General features: G+C 42.6%; 1 protein-coding gene across 1 annotated transcript in view; it reads right to left on the reverse strand.

Moving 5' to 3' along the window:
- Positions 1 to 1,129: 1,129 nt before the first annotated feature.
- tecrl2a (trans-2,3-enoyl-CoA reductase-like 2a) overlaps positions 1,130 to 19,174 on the reverse strand; it is a gene marked incomplete at both ends in the record, with an annotated part of 36,865 nt that continues 18,820 nt past the window's right edge. Inside the window, 12 exons of the mRNA XM_084474852.1 lie at positions 1,130 to 1,257; positions 9,310 to 9,355; positions 9,561 to 9,649; positions 9,833 to 9,890; positions 12,090 to 12,133; positions 12,247 to 12,319; positions 14,053 to 14,158; positions 14,410 to 14,522; positions 14,824 to 14,927; positions 15,956 to 16,000; positions 16,557 to 16,608; positions 16,858 to 16,908. Of these exons, the coding sequence (XP_084330978.1) occupies positions 1,130 to 1,257; positions 9,310 to 9,355; positions 9,561 to 9,649; positions 9,833 to 9,890; positions 12,090 to 12,133; positions 12,247 to 12,319; positions 14,053 to 14,158; positions 14,410 to 14,522; positions 14,824 to 14,927; positions 15,956 to 16,000; positions 16,557 to 16,608; positions 16,858 to 16,908 (909 nt within the window). The remainder of the gene's footprint in view (positions 1,258 to 9,309; positions 9,356 to 9,560; positions 9,650 to 9,832; positions 9,891 to 12,089; positions 12,134 to 12,246; positions 12,320 to 14,052; positions 14,159 to 14,409; positions 14,523 to 14,823; positions 14,928 to 15,955; positions 16,001 to 16,556; positions 16,609 to 16,857; positions 16,909 to 19,174) is intronic.

Raw genomic sequence — 19,174 nt, forward strand, 5'->3', positions numbered from 1 at the left:
TAGCCTATTATTCAGGCCATGTCCTCAAATATGTACAGTGACAATGGGGACTATGACAAAGACACATGATTGTTATATTCACAGGCTAGAGCCATCAAAGTCGACCTTGGTGCAATTACAATTATGTCACCTCTACAAACAACTTTATTTGTCCTCTTTGTATCGACCTGCTGGTTGCACAACTACGACAACTACGGTTGTCAAGTTACCGTCAAGAAGTCTGTGAGGCATTACATCTTTCAAAGGGTTCTGAATAGAACGCTTCAGACTTATTGACAGAAGGTTGGTCATAGGCCTACTTTACAAATGTTGACCTTTGGGAAACCAAAGGCATGTCGACCCAAAAAGGATGACCGAAGCTGTCTGTAGAGGACTCATATTTCATGAATCGGGTTCAGAATGGAGGGAATTGTGACTAAGAGGTTGCAACGTCCTCTTAGTTGTGTGTGGCTAGTTTAGCAATAAAAGTCCATTCAGTCAAACAAGCACGCACACAGCTTTTCTGTTATGATCCTGCCCTAACCAAACTACCTGTTTTAGCTTTGTGTTGTTTGTCACCACCTGTGTTGTTTTGTAATTATGTTTGCATGTGTTTCATGTATTTAAGTTCCCTAGGTTCTGCCACACTTTGTTGATCAATCTGATCGCTACTTTGGGTTCACCTTCCTTTGCAAGCTGTGACATTTACTCCATCCAGTGGTGACCAGGAGGTTTGCATAGTTTGCATACAAACATTTAAAATAACATTTTATCAAACAAACTGGCAATACACCTTTTTATAATTGTAAAAAAAGAAAAGAAAGGAAAACAAGTATTCTCAGTATATTCAAGAGGAAGACTTAGGCCCTGTCCCAATTCTCCCCCTTCTCCGAGATTTGAGCCCTTACCCTAGATTTTGCGCGTTCCCACGAAGGGGTAGGGTGTCCCAATACTTAGGGGAGCAAGGGGGAGTGCCTATTCTCTCTTAAAATCAACCCTTGAACGCTAGCCAGCTCAGGAGCTGACTTGCAGCCAAGGGCACTCAAAGCAAGTGTTGTTGTTAAGGGGAGAGAAATGGGACTGGGCCTTATTCTCACCGCAATGCTAACTTCTCCAAGAACTCAGCAATGAGCACCAGCTCCACAGGCGGTCAGAGCACCAGGGGTACGATGGCCATACGTAGGCCCGGGTAAGCCTTAAACTCCCGGGTGTACGCCCTGTGCTTCCCCCTGGCCCAGACGCTCATCTGAATGAAGCTCAGCAGTGTGTACAAGGCCACTGCAGGGAACACAGAATTCAAACATTAAACATAGAACTGGAGTCAATTCTACCTGGATGAAGGTTGGTGTTTGAAGTGAACTTCACCCCTAAAGGCTTTTCGTTTGTTTAGTTGCTGCCACAGTATAACGGTATCAAATACTGCAGCATAATGCAAAGTCATTGTCAATTAATATGGTTGAGATATTAATATGCAATACAACAAAAAATAATGAAATATAATATTATAAATTCTCAGTAAAATAGTATGATTTATGACTTTTCTACGGAAGCTCACTGCATTCACATGAGTAAAAAATAATATCACGTTCTCATAATGACGAGATACTATCGCATAATGACGAGATAGTATCTCATAATGACGACATAACTATCTCATAATGATGAGATAAGTATCTTCACTGATAGTAGTCAACAAAAGGTAGTAGGGTAATGATGGATGCTGTTCTCTGCAATTATTTCCTTCTTGGAATGAGGCACTGGGAGATACTGACATGTCTTCCAATGAAGTTAGGACGTTGTGTAAAACGTAAATAAAAACAGAATACAATGATTTGCAAATCCTTTTTAACCTATATTCAATTGAATACACTACAAAGACAAGATAGTTAATGGTCGAACTGATAAACTGTTGTTTTTTTGCAAATATTCACACATTTGGAATTTGATGCCTGCAACATGTTCCAAAAAAGCTGAGACAGGGGCAACAAAAGACTGGGAAAGTTGAGGAATTCTCAAAAAAAGCTGTAGGAACATTCCACAGGTGAACAGGTTCATTGGAAACAGATCAGTGTCATGATTGGGTAAAAAAGAAGCATCCCCGAAAGGCTCAGTCCCCCCCCTTTGTGTGACATCAGTACTGACCCTAACCCTAAGCACACGCTACCCTACCATAACACGAGGCACAAGGCACAAGGTGCAACGCGACAAAAGAAACAATGAATGAGCAAGGGACTGAACCAAGGAAAGGACTTAAATATACACATGACTAACAAGACACAGGTGGGCAGGGAACAAGGTAGAACAAGAGGCAGAGGGGTATTCCATCAACCAAGCTAAGCGCAAAGCCAGGCTTAATTCGCTTAGCCTGGCTTCTTTCAGCTAGAGTTGCGTTTCATTAACGTGACTTAAGTGAAGAAAGGGGAGATCGCACACAAGTGCTGAGAAGTTCCAAAAGTGTATTTTAAAAGCCGAAACAACAATTACAGGCCACATAACCAAGGGGTAAACGTTTTGGGTCTAGCCCTTCATCAGTGTTCCTTGTACGTGACGCGTCACAGGGTGCAGCGGCCTTTTATAGGCTCGCCTGCCAATCACCCAATTACCCCAAGTCACATGATTGCATTTGGAGTCACAGTGTATCCAAATCACCAAAGTTACACCACAGATACTATAATATCACAATTATGTACAAACATGTACATAATTGGCAACTTAGTTGACAAAGACATAGAGAACATCATGTCCGAAACCAGCAGCACACACTATAGGTACGAGGAGCAGAAGATACTATCCCAACTTGGAAAAAAACAAGGTGTGATTTGGAAACCTGCTGATAAAGGAGGAGGCATAGTCTTGATGGATCAACAACTATACACCTCTGAAATACTCTTACAGCTGTCTAATGAAGTGTGCTATATGAGATTTGGGCAGAAGATTTGTGTGACAAAGGCTACATCAGCCAGACCGAGCTGAAATTCCTGAGCAAGAACCATCCAGTAGTGCCAGTCATATATGTCTTGCCAAAAGTCCACAAAACATTGACAAACCCTCCTGGTTGTCCGATTGTGGCATGCAATGACAGCCTGATGGAACCCATATCTCTGTATGTAGATCGCATCCTCAGACCTCTGGTCGTGACATTACTGTCTTACTTGAGAGACACAGGCGATTTTATAGAACAACTATCCAAGATCGACGTAAACTTGAATGCCCAGGAGACCTTCCTCACAACAATGGACGTGGTATCATTGTACACAAACATTCCACATGATAAAGGTATCATTGCTATGCAATATTTTCTTGATCTAAGAACTGATAAAACCCCCCCTACAACATTTCTTATCGAGATTATCTCTATGCTATTACATAAAAAGTTTTTCTTGTTTGAGGACGAATATTATTTACGAAAGCAAGGGGCGGCTATGGGCTCTAGATTCTCACCTGATGATGCATGTTTATTTATGGGGTATCTGGAGGAAAGATACATATGGAATAACAATCCTTTTTGCAATAACATCTTACTGTGGAGGAGGTATGTGGATGACGTATTTTGTGTGTTTAGGGGAAACATTTAATGACTTTGCATCTCATTTAAATAATATGGTTGAGTCCATTAAATTCAGTGCTGTATTTGACGCTAAATCTGTCTCTTTCCTTGACACCACGGCCTCTTTAGAGGGAGGGAAGTTATCGACTACCTTATACACTAAACCGACTGACAAAAATAGCATATTACATGCCTCCAGCACACACCCTACATACCTAAAGAAAGGACTCCCCTACATGCAATTACTCAGAATAAAACAGATTTGTACACATGCGTCTGATTTTGATAAGGAAGCCAGACGTTTAAGGAACATCACTGGTTTCTTTCCGTGCAAAGGGTGTGCTGCCTGCGTGTAAAAATAATACTAGAAAGACCACCTCGTTCACAAGCTCCGTCACAGACAAGACTTACAAAATTAAACAATGCACCACATGTAACACTGCTGGGGTAGTGTATTTGATTACGTGCCCATGCAATAAACAATATGTAGGCGAAACCAACAGACCTATAAAAACGTGCATCATAGAACATAACATCACAATTAGATGCAAAGATGAGAAAGCACCAGTAGCGAGGCACTTCACTGAAGCCGGCCATCAGTTGGCCTCCCTCGTCTTCACAGTTATTGAACAGGTGAAACCCACACGTAGAGGTGGGGACACTGAAAAAAGGCTTTTACAAAGAGAATCCTTCTGGATCTTTACACTAAAAACCCTGCACCCTAGTGGTATCAATGATGAATTTACCTTAACATGTTGGCTGTAACTGTTGTAATTAGTATAGTTGGTTGAATAATGGACTAGGCCTACATGGACCCAAGATAACCAAACGTGCTATGATGATGTTGATGATGATGACGAGGGTGATGAGGGTGAGGGTACCTAGATCAATACATCAATATATCAATACATCATCAACAGCTCTCTGTTTTCTAAATATTGTTCATTGTTTTTTATATATATTTTTCAAATATTTAAATATGGTATCACTATGAAAATGTTGTGTAACTATATGTTTCTGTATACAAATGTTGTTACATCTCCTGTACATGTTTGTACATAATTGTGATATTATAGTATCTGTGATGTAACTATTATAGTATCTGTGATGTGATTGGGTGATTGGCAGGCGAGCCTCTAAAAGGCTGCTGCGCCCTGTGACGTCACGTACAAGGAACACTGATGAAGGGCTAGACCCGAAACGTTTACCCCTTGGTTATGTGGCCTGTAATTGTTGTTTCAGCTTTTAAAATACACTTTTGGAACTTCTCAGCCCTTGTGTGCGATCTCCCTTTTCTTCACTTGAGTATTACGTTTTTTGGAGACTATATGCACTGGGCGACACCTCAATACTAGACTAAAGGCACAGACGCCACACTTCATCTTCGCCATTAACATGACTTAACCATGGCAAGTAACTATGGCAACTTAACCATGGCAACTTATCCGACCAAACTAACCTGGTCGGAAGCTAACTGTCAGGCTAACTTGAGCAGTGTTTTAGAGAAATCCATTTGTCGGCAACAATTGTACCATCAGAAGGTTCTGCCAAGCCTAGTCCTCACAATTTTGTCATAAATGTACATATATGAAGTACAAACAGCGTATATTTTCACTAAGGGTCTAATCTATTAAATGATGCAAATGAAATAATTCAATGAATTGCTATCTATTGTTACTGTGGCTATTTTCTCAACACATTTTTATACAGATTATGTATTACAACGAAATTAGGAATCAGCAGTTGGGTGAATGGTCTAGCACTTGCCCTGTGATACGTGTGACCCGAGTTTGCGTCCAGAGTATTAAATAGTATTCTTGGTGTTGGCTTAATTTTGTAATTACCTTTATTAATTTTATTAATTCCTTAAATGGAAAACAAATGGCATGAAAATTCTTTGATTTCTCTAGTAATCCTTCCTATATTACTAATTGTGTGGGGATTGAACCCCGGACAACCCGGTGCAAGTCGCTAACCCAACATGTTAACTTGAGACTATCTCCCTGATTATAAATCTATGGTCAATATTCAAATAAAATATGTTACGCTTAATACTACTTATGCATTCAACAGATCGCAGATTTTTTTGCCAGACGGCCTCCCTGTTTTTATTAATGGTTACGGTGTTCCCTTTTTGAGTTATTATATGCTTGTACTCCTCATAGACCTCCACAAGCAGCTTCTGTTCGCCACTGGAAAAGATCCCGCTCGGTCCTTTTCGGACATTTGATCCATGATTCGAAATTCACGGTTATGGGCTGGTTACATATCTCGTGAACGCGCTCTACGAGTGCCCTTCGAGCCCTCGTTAGCTACAAGGGTTTTAACAACGTTACAATGTTACGCAACGACGCTTTCGGGAAACGGTGTGAAAACTCTATGATGCTCGTACAATAACCTTTACGAACCACTTAGGCTAACGATGCTTTGGGAAATGGGGCCCTGAGCAAGGCGCGGCTGATCTGCATTGATGGAACGGCTTAAGCTTCAAGTGGAAGTTGGCGCTAGTTCTAACTGGGCTTAATGAACTAAGCGCCGCTTTTGTTAGTTACTTTGATGGAATACCCCTCAGGAGAACATTGGACAAGACAACAATCAACCTCAAACTAATAACAAGACTCAGGTGGGCAGGGAACAAGGTAATGACGAGAATGCTAGACGAGACTCAGGTGAGGGGCGGAGAAACAGAATCACAAGACAAGGGAAACCTAACTGAAGCACATGGCTAGGACAACAAAGAACATAATGAATAACATGACACACAGAGTGAATCACAAAACACAAACCAGGAAATACACAAGGGGCTAAGACAGGAACGCAAACAGGTAAACATAAACACATAGCAACTGAAGACAGGAGACAAGACATGGCACAGACACATACCAAAATACACAGGGAACTACCACGTCAGAACTGAGGAACAGGAAGAGACATGGAAAACTACAAACAAACACAGGAAGTTCAAGCCCAGAGGGTTATTCCATCAAAGTCGCTAACGAAGACGGCACTTAGTTGATTAACCCCAGTTAGAACTACTACCGCCAACTTCCACTTGAGGCTTAAGCCATTCCATCAACGCAGTTCAGCCGCGCCTTGCACAGGTTAGTTCAAACCAGGCTTACGTTATCGTGGATTACATGCTCTCCCGAGATATGTAACCAGCCCAGAACCGTGAATGTCGAAACATGGATCAAATGTCCGAAAAGGACCAAGCGGGATCTTTTCCAGCGGCGAACAGAAGTTGCTTGTGGAGGTCTATGAGGAGTACAAGCATATAATAACTCAAAAAGGGAACACCGTAACCATTAATAAAAGCAGGGAGGCTGCCTGGCAAAAAAAATTGCTGATCTGTGTAATGCATAAGTAGTGTTAAGCATAACATATTTTAAATCAGGGAGATAGTCTCAAGGTAACGTGTCAGACTTGCACCCGGTTGTCCGGGGTTCAATCCCCACGCAATTAGTAATTTAGGAAGGATTACTGGAGAATCAGTGACTGCGTTTACATGGACAACCTTAACCCGATTATGGACCTTATTCTGATTATGGTAAAATTGCGATTAAGGTGTTTACATGAGTTATTAAAAGAATACTCTGTTCATATTCCCCGTTTACATGTAGCCCAGCATAGACTGATTAAGCAGTGTTTCTCACAAACACTGAGAACAACTGCATTGACTTATTTATTTGTAACCCGAATGTTCCCACGATCCTGAAGTGACCGGAGGACGCTACCAGACCAAAAATAAGGGTTACATTTCCATAGCAACGCTCTACCCTATACTATAATTTCGTTTTTTTTATTGATTATTATGCTCACGAACAACTTTGAAAATATGAAACTTAAACGTTATCTGCTCACGTACAACATAACAAATGTGAGACTCGTGTGTCACGAGTAAACAACACGCGTTGTAAGTCACAGGGCTGCCAACTTTTGGGTTTTGGCCGGAGTGAGATTCTGTAGAATCTTGTAATGCATACCTTATAGCAGGGTCCGCGGGTGTAATTGTTGACGGGAGGGGGGGGGGGGGGGGGAGTGTTGGATTGCGGGCGATCGGGATTGTTGACGGGGAGGGGAGAGGAGTGTTGGATTGCGGGCGATCAGGATTGTTGACGGGGAGGGGGGAGGAGTGTTGGATTGCGAGCGATCGGGATTGTTGATGGGGGGGGGGGTCTTGAGGTTTCTCCCGCTGTCTCACTCTACCGTCGGGGAGTTTGGAAAGGAACGAACGTGTCTCTGCTTTTTTTTTTTGCTGTGAGAATTTGGATGTGTGGCGTGTGTGCGTGTGTAAACAGGCAAAAGCGTCACACGGTGAAACCGTGAGAGTTGGCAGCTCTGATGTCAGTTTGTTGCCATAATGTGACTCAGTTGTCGGCTTGTCGCAAAATGCTGAGAATATTCTGAAAGGACGTTATAATGCGATTAAGGTGTATACATGTCTAGAATGAGCCTCAATAATCAGAATATGATTGGAATACTCCACATACCTTATTCAGATTATGCTTATTCCGAATATGACCATAATCTAATTAAGGCAATCGGAGAATGGTGTTTACATGGCAGCGTCATATTCTGATTAAGACCTTATTCTGATTAATATCGGAGTATTAATGTCCAATTTTCACAATTTCCGATGCAGCAGAATCTTTGTCATTGTGACAAAGTAATATTAATGTTAACATTAACTTTACCATGGGTTTTTGCAAGTTATATTTGAGTTCTAGGGAAATTGTAAGACTCACTCTGCCATAATTTATTTGAATTATATTATTTTGAAATACTTTCTCGGCAAAATGTAAGTATGCGATTAATTTAGATTAATTAATCACAGAGCCTGCAAATTAATTAGATCATTTTCTTTTTAATCGCTTGACAGCCCTAATGTACATTTATTACAAAATTGTGAGGACTAGGCGGAACCTTCTGATGGTACACTTGTTGCCGACAGATGGACTTGGACGAAACACAGATCAAGTTAGCCTGACAGTTAGCCTGCTACCGACCAGGTTAGTTTGGTCGGATAAGTTGCCATGGTTACTTAGCAGAGATTCCCTTAAGTCACGTTAATGGAACGCAACTCTAGCTGAAAGTAGCGAGGCATACCCCTCTGGAGATACCAATGAAAAACCAAACTAAAAGTCCAACACGTGAAACACAAACCCAGAACCCTGACAAAACAGGTGTTTTTTGAGCATTCCTCAACTTTCCCAGTCCCTTGTTACCCCTCTCCTAGCTTTTTTGGAACATGTTGCAGGCATCAAATTCAAAATGAGTGAAAAGTTAATCAGTTTGAACATTAAATATATTGTATTTGTAGTGTATTCAATTGAATATAGGTTGAATAAAGGTTGAAAAGGATTTGTTTTTAAGATTATTCTGTTTTTATTTACGTTTTACTCAACGTCCCAAGACATGTTAGTATCTCCTTGTGGTGACTACTATCTCGTAATTATGAGATAGTTATCTTGTTATTATGAGATATTTATATCGTTATTATGAGATATTTATATTGTTATTATGAGATAGTTATCTGTTATAATTATGAGATAATTATCTTGTAATTATGAAATAACATTCTATTACTAATTTATTTTTATTTTATGAATAGAAAATTATAAATTGCCTGGGTGTAGAGGGGGACCCTGCTTGGGAGCTGTCCACATGATGGATGATGGTTCAGGGGTGGTTCTGGTTCACAACGTGACAGTGGGGTATACATGGAGGTATGGTATTGCTGCTAGCATTACCATGGTGAGTCACACAGTGGGATGCATTGTTACCTGGGAGACACTGGGTCATGATGGAGAAACCAAGCCACGCGCCCACCTGGGTGATTAAAAGCACAAATAGAGATTAGACAAAAGTTATAAAGATGTTCCACCTAAGGAGGATTTTCATGAGGAATACAACTACTATAGTATAACCGGTGAGTGTGGATGTCACAACCGTCATTAGGAAGGAAGGAATTGTCCTTGGCCCCCAAATGATTGTGATGGATACTACATTGCTGATGAGGTGTCTCTGCTGTCACCTCGTATGTGTAGTTTGGACATGATACGAAGAAGAACAACCAAGTGAAGGGGTTTCTGGTCGGAGTGGGGAAGTTCCTGCACTTGGTTCCTGGGAAGCGGAAACATAAAGATGTAGATGAACATACAGATCTCTGACATATATAATGTTATAAAACAAAGGGCTCATTTATGCTCCCCCAGGGAGCATTGTTGTCATTTATAACAATTTAATTTCCTGAATGTAGAGCGGAGCAGCACCACAGTATAAGTGTAAATCAGTGCCTCCTCTTACCTTCTCCTTTGAGGCTGTTCAGCGTCAAGTGAATAGAGAAGTTTCCCATTTCACACAGCTGTGGCAGAAACAATAGACTGAGACACACAGACCTCAACACAACACTGAGCGGACATACAGTGTACAGATTAAATATTGTTAGGGGTACCAGGACCCACAGTCCAGGTAACTCCAAAGTGAAATAGATTGTTTTTTCTGCGTCTGGCGCATTTCCTGTAAACTAGTTTATGCTAGAGATGTGACACTTTGCAGACATATAGATATAGCTGATAACAGCTTCTTAGAAATGAATATTCTGTATGACGGTTGGAAATCCTGAAACGATGAGATCATTACTGTGCATCTGATATATTTTCCACCATTATGGATTTCAAGAAATTGTCAAATTGTCAGATCAACACCAACCCTGGGGGAAGCGACAACATACCATGCCTCATTAACACATTTTTTTGTACACTTGAGTAAATGATGTGGCAACTATTGACCAGTGAAATGTCAAGTAGTTCTTGCCTTTCTGTCAAATGGTCCCGATCATTATAAAATTTACAGGTACAGTATAAAGGATCCCCACAGGCACACTCTTTATAAGCCATATCCAAATCAGCCTAATATTAATATCCGCATATCATAATGAGCAACATCTCCAAACTTATTATCCTTGACACATATGTTCCAAAGGAAGCCAGTGACCAATACCTACAATATAGAGAGCAACTCTCTGCCTGGCTTATATGTAAATATGCTGTTTCTGTATTACACTTATTTAACATGGGGAATACCAGTACAAAATTGTGAGCTGGGCAAAACGTTTGCTGGGATACAACATGCTAGCTTGATGGCAAGCTACCGTACATTGGTCCCTATCCTCCATCACCAGCAAAAAACAAGGTCATCCGTTTTGAAATTCAAATATGGCATTTTAAGTTTTACCATTTCAGAAACACGATTTCCAAAAAGAAAATGCAATGTTCTTGTAGCGTATTTTAGCATTGTAGCATATTCTAGCATGCATCAGGCCAGATATGTCCTTGGCGACTAGGGAGGCATCCGTTCATGTGTAAAGCCATTCATACACCTATCAATTCTCGTGACATCAGCAGGCCAGGTGTCTGAGAAGCCCAGAGACCAAGGCCACGAAAACAAGTTGTAATACTTACACATAGCCACAAGGGACCAGCACCGAGCACACATACGGATATCCAAAAGGGAGCTCAGCACCATGCTTAGCTAATCAGAGCGTATTACGGAGGCCACGCCCACCCATTCATAAAGTCACAACACATAGTCCAAGGGGGCAGAACGCTCCAGGTAACGCATTTTATCAAATTCCCTACTAAGTGTATCTCCATGCGTGCTTGTACAATTCCCCTCCTTTTGCTTCATATACATCATACCGGACCTTTAATCAAATAAAGTGAGTTAAAAGCGATCCTGACTCTGATCCTGATTTTCCAAAGAACACGGCATTCTCTAATCATTCAAGATACAAAAATTCATGTTGCAGATACCAAAAATAAGACATTCATTACTCAAATTCAAAATATGGATCAGAAATTTAAACTGGGTAAATTTCAAGCAGAAGTGGCATGGCATTTCAAGGACAGGCCTAAGCAATCAAGCCTAGGGCCACCAACGGGGCTGGGAAAACCTTTGATAGACAGACTGCAGTCCTGGTCCATCAATCGGTTCCTTACTGACTGTCTCGATCCGCCTTCCTTGCCACCCTGCTACTTTACTTAAAATGTTTATGCTTGCATTTTCTGATCTGTATTTTGGCCACTAGAATATTGAAAATCGTATTTTGTATATCTTTAACTTGAATTTTTTTGTTCTGAATTAGTGAACATAAAAATTATATTAGATAAAAATAATTATGTTTGAAATTGTGATACTGAAATGGTATGAATTGAAATGGCATTTTGAATTTCAAAAAGGGGAATTCAAGACAAATAAATTCTGAGTATAGTATAATATTCAAATCTTACGAATTCAATTCATTCAGGTTTTTTCATTTTCTTATACAAAGTCCAATAACTTTTTAAAACATTCAAAACATTATTGCAATAATTTACTTCAGTTGTTGTATCAGTTGTTATATTAGCCTGCTTGCAATTACTGTTTTTGCATTATCCTACCATCTTGAAAATAATATATATGCTATTGACATTGACAGAATTCACAATGATCATTATGTCATGTTCATGATACGTTGCTTACAACTCTTAATTCTCAATTCTCAATTTGTATTGATACCTACCACAAAAAGAGCACATGCAGAGTTGATCTGTAGATCTCCATAAGCTGTGTAAAGAGAGTATCACTGTATCAAAAAGCAAGTAAAAAGTTATGATCATATTAATGATATCTTGTGTGTAAGAAAGACTTTGGTGTGTTTGCATACTAGACAAACTTACATGGGGGTGTGTAGAGTGGATGGTTAATGTAGTAGGCCAACCAAGACGAGAATCCCCAATAATATACACAATTCTAAGGAACCAATACAAAAAAGTGACATTTCAGTTAAATAGTAAAATAACAAAATAACTGATGCTATTCAATTGTTGGTAACACTTTGCAATAAGGGTACATAAATTAACATTACATTAACATTATTTTTACATAGCATTAGCATCAGGGTTTAGCCTGGAGACCACCCTGATCACGTGACCCCACATTCCGTTTGGCTGCAGGGATCAGTCTGGACCTTAAGCCGCCCACATGAATCTCAGTGTGTGAGAGTCACTGCATTGACAGATAAACTCCTTCAGCCTTCATACAGGGGCGCCTTAATAGCACTTTAGGCCCCTGGGCTATGGACATTTTTTGAGGCCCACCCCCCTCCGCTTCTCTTAGCTCCCCTTCTCTTAGCTCCGGGTCTCCCGTCCCCAACTCAGCTGCATCCCTGTCCTCCACCTCTTACTCAAAAGCATAGCTGTTTGTAACGACTGTTGTCTCATGATTGTCTCCTGCTGTCTCACTGGTCTTGTTCTCCTCCTTCACAATAATAGTGAATAAACACAGATAGTCACCGTCAAGGGCAAGGCAATAATAGCTAGCTATGGCTAGCACCTATCAGCACCTATAGCACCTATAGCTAGTCACTATCAGCGCTGCTAGCTGCTAGCTGTCTATGATCTGTCACAAGGAGTTCTTGCTGTGCAGCTAAAGGCACAATCGTAGTAAATTTTCAGAAGAGGAGGAGAAGAGGCCGATTTCAAAACGGCTTGTAACGGCTAATCACGCTCACACCTGGTGGTATAATATGTCACCTTTAATAGTTCTTGTTAACTCAATAATGCAATAACTTGCTTTGAGAGATACCACAACGGTTTGGCCAGCGGTGGCCTGTGTTTTACGTCATCGACTACAACACAGTCCCTGATGGCCTGATTACATTGCAATTTCAGGAAATGGGTGTAGGCAGCAAGAGGTCCAGACTGATCTGTGTGGTGAAACAGAATGTGACGTCACGTGATCAGGATGGATGGTCAGGCTGATATGAACGGCAGTAGTAAATAGAACACCATAGGAGATGATTACTAAACCATAAGCAGTGTAAGCTGCATTTAGTCTTTAAGCCCCTCTGATCTGCCTTTTCTGGTATCCAGTTCCCACTTTATCCAATCAGGAGAGAGAACTCCACAAAGAGGCAGTCCTCTATGCGTGTTCACTGGCAAGCAGAAGGATTTCAGTGTTGACAAAATACAAATTCCAGCACTCCCAGGAAAGGCTTGCATAACAAAAACACCAATTAACCATCAATAAAAGAAAAAACAGCAGACGATTGGAAAAAAGAAAGAGGACAAAAAAGAGACAGGAATTATGCAAGACCATCATGTGTTGATGAGGGGGAGAGAGAGGGGAAGAGAGAGGGGGAGAGAGGGAAAGAGAGAGGGGGAGAGAGAGGGGCAGCGAGAGGGGAAGAGAGAGGGGAAGTGAGAAGAGCGAGGGGGAGAGAGAAGGGAGTGCTTACTGCAAGATCTATATAGCCAAAACGACCACATCGCTCACAGCACCTCTAACTGTTATTCAACCATCAGTTTATGCTAATTAGTTCATTGACAAATTTTAATTCATGGTTTATCAATGTACCCTTATTGTAAAGTGTAACAAGTTATTTTACACTAGATAAAGAAGGATGAACAATGACTATATAACCATAAATGTAAGACTAAGAATATAATCCATTGTTCCATTGGAGATGAACTGAAAGGGCTCACCCTGATGATAGTCCTGAGTGGCATGGTCCCGTGGGAGAACCGATGCACAAAGATAGTCTCCACCAACCTCTTCATGTAATGACCCGTGTGACACGCACACGCCAGTCTGATCAGGGGAGAGGAGACGGAGACAGAGATGCATGATGGCTGTTTGCTTAGCTATAGGTTTTGTCACAGTCTTGTAGTTAATGTCAACATGATTTGAATTGCTCCAAGCCTTTTTAATCTTCTGTCTGTATGACTATCACTCTCTCTCTCTCAAACCATCCCCATCTATTACTACTCTCTCACTTTACATTCACCTTTTACGGTTTCTGAGACCAAACACGTATCAGATGCGTCTTTTCAGGCCCTTACGTGGTGACGGTCAGTGGGCTGGTGAAGGCGTATTTCTGGGGGTAGATATAGGGCAGGCGGAAGTAGAACATCAGGTAGGTGAAGAGAGGGCCCATGTACTCTGCCAGAAACACCTGAAGGAAGAGAATCACACACATGACAAGAACAATGACTCCAGAAACACCTGAAGGAAGAGAGTCACACACATGACAAGAACAATGACTCCAAAAAACGTTGTTTTTTTTTAAATCTGATAACACAATTGTTTTGGGCAACACCCGAGTCCATCAGCTAAATCTCCCAAGGCCGTCTGTGTTCTGGAAGTACTTTCTGAAGACAGATGGAGCGACCTTCTGGTTAAAGTGTCCATGTGTCTCAGTTTAGAGAGAGTAATGGAGGGCTCGTGAAGGCTCCAGAGAGGGGGGGTCTTCTTACCATGGTCCAGCCCAGCTGGGGGCCCAGGTCTCTGAAGTACATGGTGGCGGTGGTCCCCACGGGGAGGCTCTGCAGCACCTCCTCGTCCCTCAGGGCCTTTGCCTCTGGAGCACAACACGGGGAGGAACACCCAAACAATACATTGGAAACAAATCCAAAGTGCAATGTGGTCGAAACGAAAATTTAAAATAATGTTAAATAATATAATCAATCCTTGAGTGATTCACCCTATGAAGTGTTTCATTAGTCGCAAAATATCCCCTGGACACACTGATTTAAACAATTTGTTGTAATTCAAAGTAAATTATATTTGCATGCATTTAGAGCTATTTTACAATTATCCATTTATTTATTAGAATTTACTAGAATTATGCACATCTGCACTGTGTGTACGTATATATATATATATATATATATATGTATGTGTGTGTGTGTGTGTGTGTGTGTGTGTGTGTGTGTGTGTGTGTGTGTGTGTGTTGAACTGAACTTTGTGAAAGCTCTGGGTGACCCAGCGCTCCTAACCTGTTTTATAGATAATGTGGTGCACTAATAGAAAGACTATTTTAGATCCAGCTCAGGAGGGGAGGGAGAGGCTGGCCCAAATAGCATATATTACCAGAGCGTATTCCTCCACACCGCTGCTTCTCACAAAGAAGACGAGCCAACAGCTCCATAATCAGAGCTGACGGCCCCACGCCGCTCACTGCTGGCTCTTTCGTTATTTACTTCAATAGACGTATTTTCAATCCTTATGTTATGAGCGCAGAGTAACTGCTAGGACGCTATTGACCTGGTAAGGGTATAGCATGGAAGAAAGCGGGTTCTTATGCCGTCTTACTGTAGCATGGCGGTGTGACTGGGGCCAACTTTTAATGGGGAGAGAAAAAGCGTTAATGATGCCAAGCATCAACTTTCTTTTTGTACGAGTTCGAGAAGTACGAGAAAATGAGTCAAACAATAAGGAAAGAGATCCATTATCCATACAGCATATCAGCTCATTAGTTGATTCCTGGTGTTTTGCCAGCTGTGAAGGCCTATAGTGTAAAAGCACAATGTTGCAGTTAAAGGATAATTGGTTTGAAACAGCAGAAGTCATTTGATAGATTAACTCAACAGCACTAATATGTCTTACTGGGATCCAGCTTCAGGGCCTGACGGGCTGGATACCACTGGGGATCTGCAACACACGCACGCACACACACACACACACACACACACACACACACACACACACACACACACACACACACACACACACACACACACACACACACACACACACACACACACACACACACACACACACACACACACACACACACACACGTGCCAGTTTGGCTTCAGGCCAGATAACAATTAATTATAATTGGGCAGAGCCAGATTTACCCGGCCCCTTTGGCAAACACTTGAGAACCTTTTTGATGGGACACATGCTGATTGCTGATGGTACAAGCGCTGCAGGCGTCGAACAAGTTAACAAGCAAGGAATTAAGCTTTTATCAGATCCTCTGGGGGACCCTAGGTCCGATAGATGTACCGGTCAGGGGCAGCACCACTAAGGGCACAAGCTGCATCTAGAAACGTTTCAAGCTATCTGCCATCTACAAATGTTAATAGGAATTTATATTCAGTCAATATAGTGCAAAGCTATGTTGCATTAGCAAGTATGTGAAGTGAAGAGGACCCAGCAGCCAGGACGACCAGTGCATGGCTAGTGTGCTGTTAACACTTACAGGATTTGTGAACAAGACTCTTGATGTCTGCTATTGTGGAGTAGGGCTCCACCTGGGAGAAACATAACATGCATGCTTGTTACATCCATCCACCCTGACCGGGGTGGGCAAAGATGGACATGTTCAATAACCTTGTTATGTAGTGCTGGCTGGACTTAATGTGCTACACTATGTGAAAGTCTATAACAATACTAGGAGGAAAAGGTTAATCCTATCCGGACTCCCTTTCCAGTTAGTTCCACGCTGGGCTTCAGTGGTGAATGAGTGAATCAAGAGGAGTTGAGTTCAGGTGCAGACGTACCTTATCTAGGAAACAAAGCTGCTTTCTTGTCTTTGCATCAAGGACCTCAACCTATTATTAGGAAAAAGAAAAGATAATCAACCAACAGCGTATCCTGTGGCGAGTCTTATGGTTTTAGTCTGATGATTCCCCTGAATTTTTTTTTTGTTTCACTCCAGTCCAAAATTTAATGCAAACTATATTTTGCACTTAATTACGCACTAATGCGAACAAGAGTTGCAGGGGGCATTTCTGAGTGCGCTCTGTCACGTTGTCAGAGTTGGGGTCCCTGGAGGATTCTCCAAACCTCCAGCAGCTGATCGCCCACGCAATCCGGGTAGACAACCGGCTCCGCGAGCGTCGCAGGGAGCGAATCCCCCGACCACCACCGCCGTCCGAAACGAGCTGGCCTCGGTAGTAGCCAGAGGGGTCCTGAAGAGTCTTGTCCTCAACCCCTCGGCCCGTTACTCTATGCCACCTTCCTGTGGCGAGACCAGACACTACCCCTCAAACTTATTTTGGATTCCAGAGCGAAGGAGAGTTTTATCGACCAGGAGGTGCACGACTAAAGGCTAAAGCCCTTAACGGTAATCTGCTCGCTCGTGTCGACGGCATGACCGGCACCTTGACCTTCCAACTAGGCTCCGGGAACATCCAGCCGGATGCTGCAGTGGAACCCTGCATGGATCCTGAGCCCATTCTGCTTCCTTCTTGTCTCATTGACACTCTCACACTCACTTGGGAGATTGAGTCAGCAGTCCTCCAGGCGCAGGGACAACTGCCTGACCCAGCTACCGGTCTTCTCAACTGGTTATTCGTCCCTGACTTTAGAGTCCTTATGTGGGCTCACTCTACCAGACTCACCTGCCACCCAGGCATAACCCGCACCCTGGATTTCCTCCGACAACGGTTCTGGAGGGCCATCATGGACAAGGCCACCCGCTCGCTCCTCGCTGCATGTTCCACCTGTGGACAGAACAAGTCCTCAACCAGACCCCATTTGGCTTGCTCTGTCCCATAAACATACCTAAACTTCCCTCCACTAGGGACAGCTGACCTTCTGTTGCTCCACGTGGTCCGCTCACATGGCATCCCTACGGACATCGTCTCTGACCGTGGACCTCAGTTCATATCACAGGTATGGCACTCGTAGCTACTGTCAGTCTCTCTTCTGGTTACCACCCACAGATCAATGGACAATCAGGCAGGGCTAACCAGGGGATGGAGGCTGCGCTCCTTTGCCTTAACATTGACAATTCATCCTCTCAGAGTTCCCAACTCCCCTGGGTCAAGTATGCCGATAATTCCCTCACCAACGCATCCACTGGGTTTTCTCCCTTCATGTGCATATTGGGGTACCAGCTGAGCTGTTTCCCTCCATGGAGGCGAAGATTGTGCATCCCTCCATCCAGGCTCACATGTGCCGGCTAACATGTACCTGGAGACATCATGCTCTGCCGTGCTCCGTGCCTCTACCAACAACGACCATCACCAATCACCAAGCTTTTATGGTCTGTCGACTACTAGATGTGCGTTGTCACGGCGGGAACTCCAGTACCTTGTGGACTGGGAGGGCTAAGGGCCACAGGAGTGATCTTTGATCCCCTGGAGTCTAACCATGGATGTTTCACTCATCTGGGACTTCAATAAGGCACACCCGTCCAGTTCCGGGCGTACGCCAGGGGGCGTCCGTAGCGGGAAGGGTTATGTCACAGCGTCCATTTCTGCCACCTAAAGGGGGCCAGTGTCTCTCACCTTACGTCATTCCATTCTTGTCCCTTGGTCTACAACCTTCCAGCAATCGCCTTCATCAGCACACAGTACATCAACCCTGGACCTCCAGACAAAAATCACTAGATCGTTGTATACAATTAACTGTCAGTACTTCGTCCCTGGCCCTTCCTCGTGTTAAGATTGCTTGTTGTTGTGTTCTGTCGCTGTTGCTTACTGTCGTCTTACTGTCTCCCTGTCTTCAGTCTGCCTACTCGCCTGCTGCCGAACCCTTGCCTGTCTGACTACCCACCTGTTGCAGAACCCTCGCCTGTTTGACAATCCGCCTGTTGCTGAACCCTTGAAAACTTTTTGGTTTGTGCTTTGTTCTCATCTGAGTGAACACATATTTAGACATAAGCCGGTCCAAAGTTTGATTAAATACCTTGGGACCTAAACTGAGCACAAAAGCTCCATGGAAGGCCAAAGGGGTTACAACTACGCCTCATTGTAGACAGGTTTTGTTTTCAATATATTCAGATGTTTTTTTTCCACTGTTTTTTTTCCCACTCAGTTTTTCCTCATCTCTAAAACTTGAAAAAAATAAAAAACGCTTGAAAAAGTGTGC

The sequence above is a fragment of the Micromesistius poutassou genome (assembly GCF_964030765.1).
Source record: "Micromesistius poutassou genome assembly, chromosome: 11".
NCBI classification, from domain to species: domain Eukaryota; kingdom Metazoa; phylum Chordata; class Actinopteri; order Gadiformes; family Gadidae; genus Micromesistius; species Micromesistius poutassou.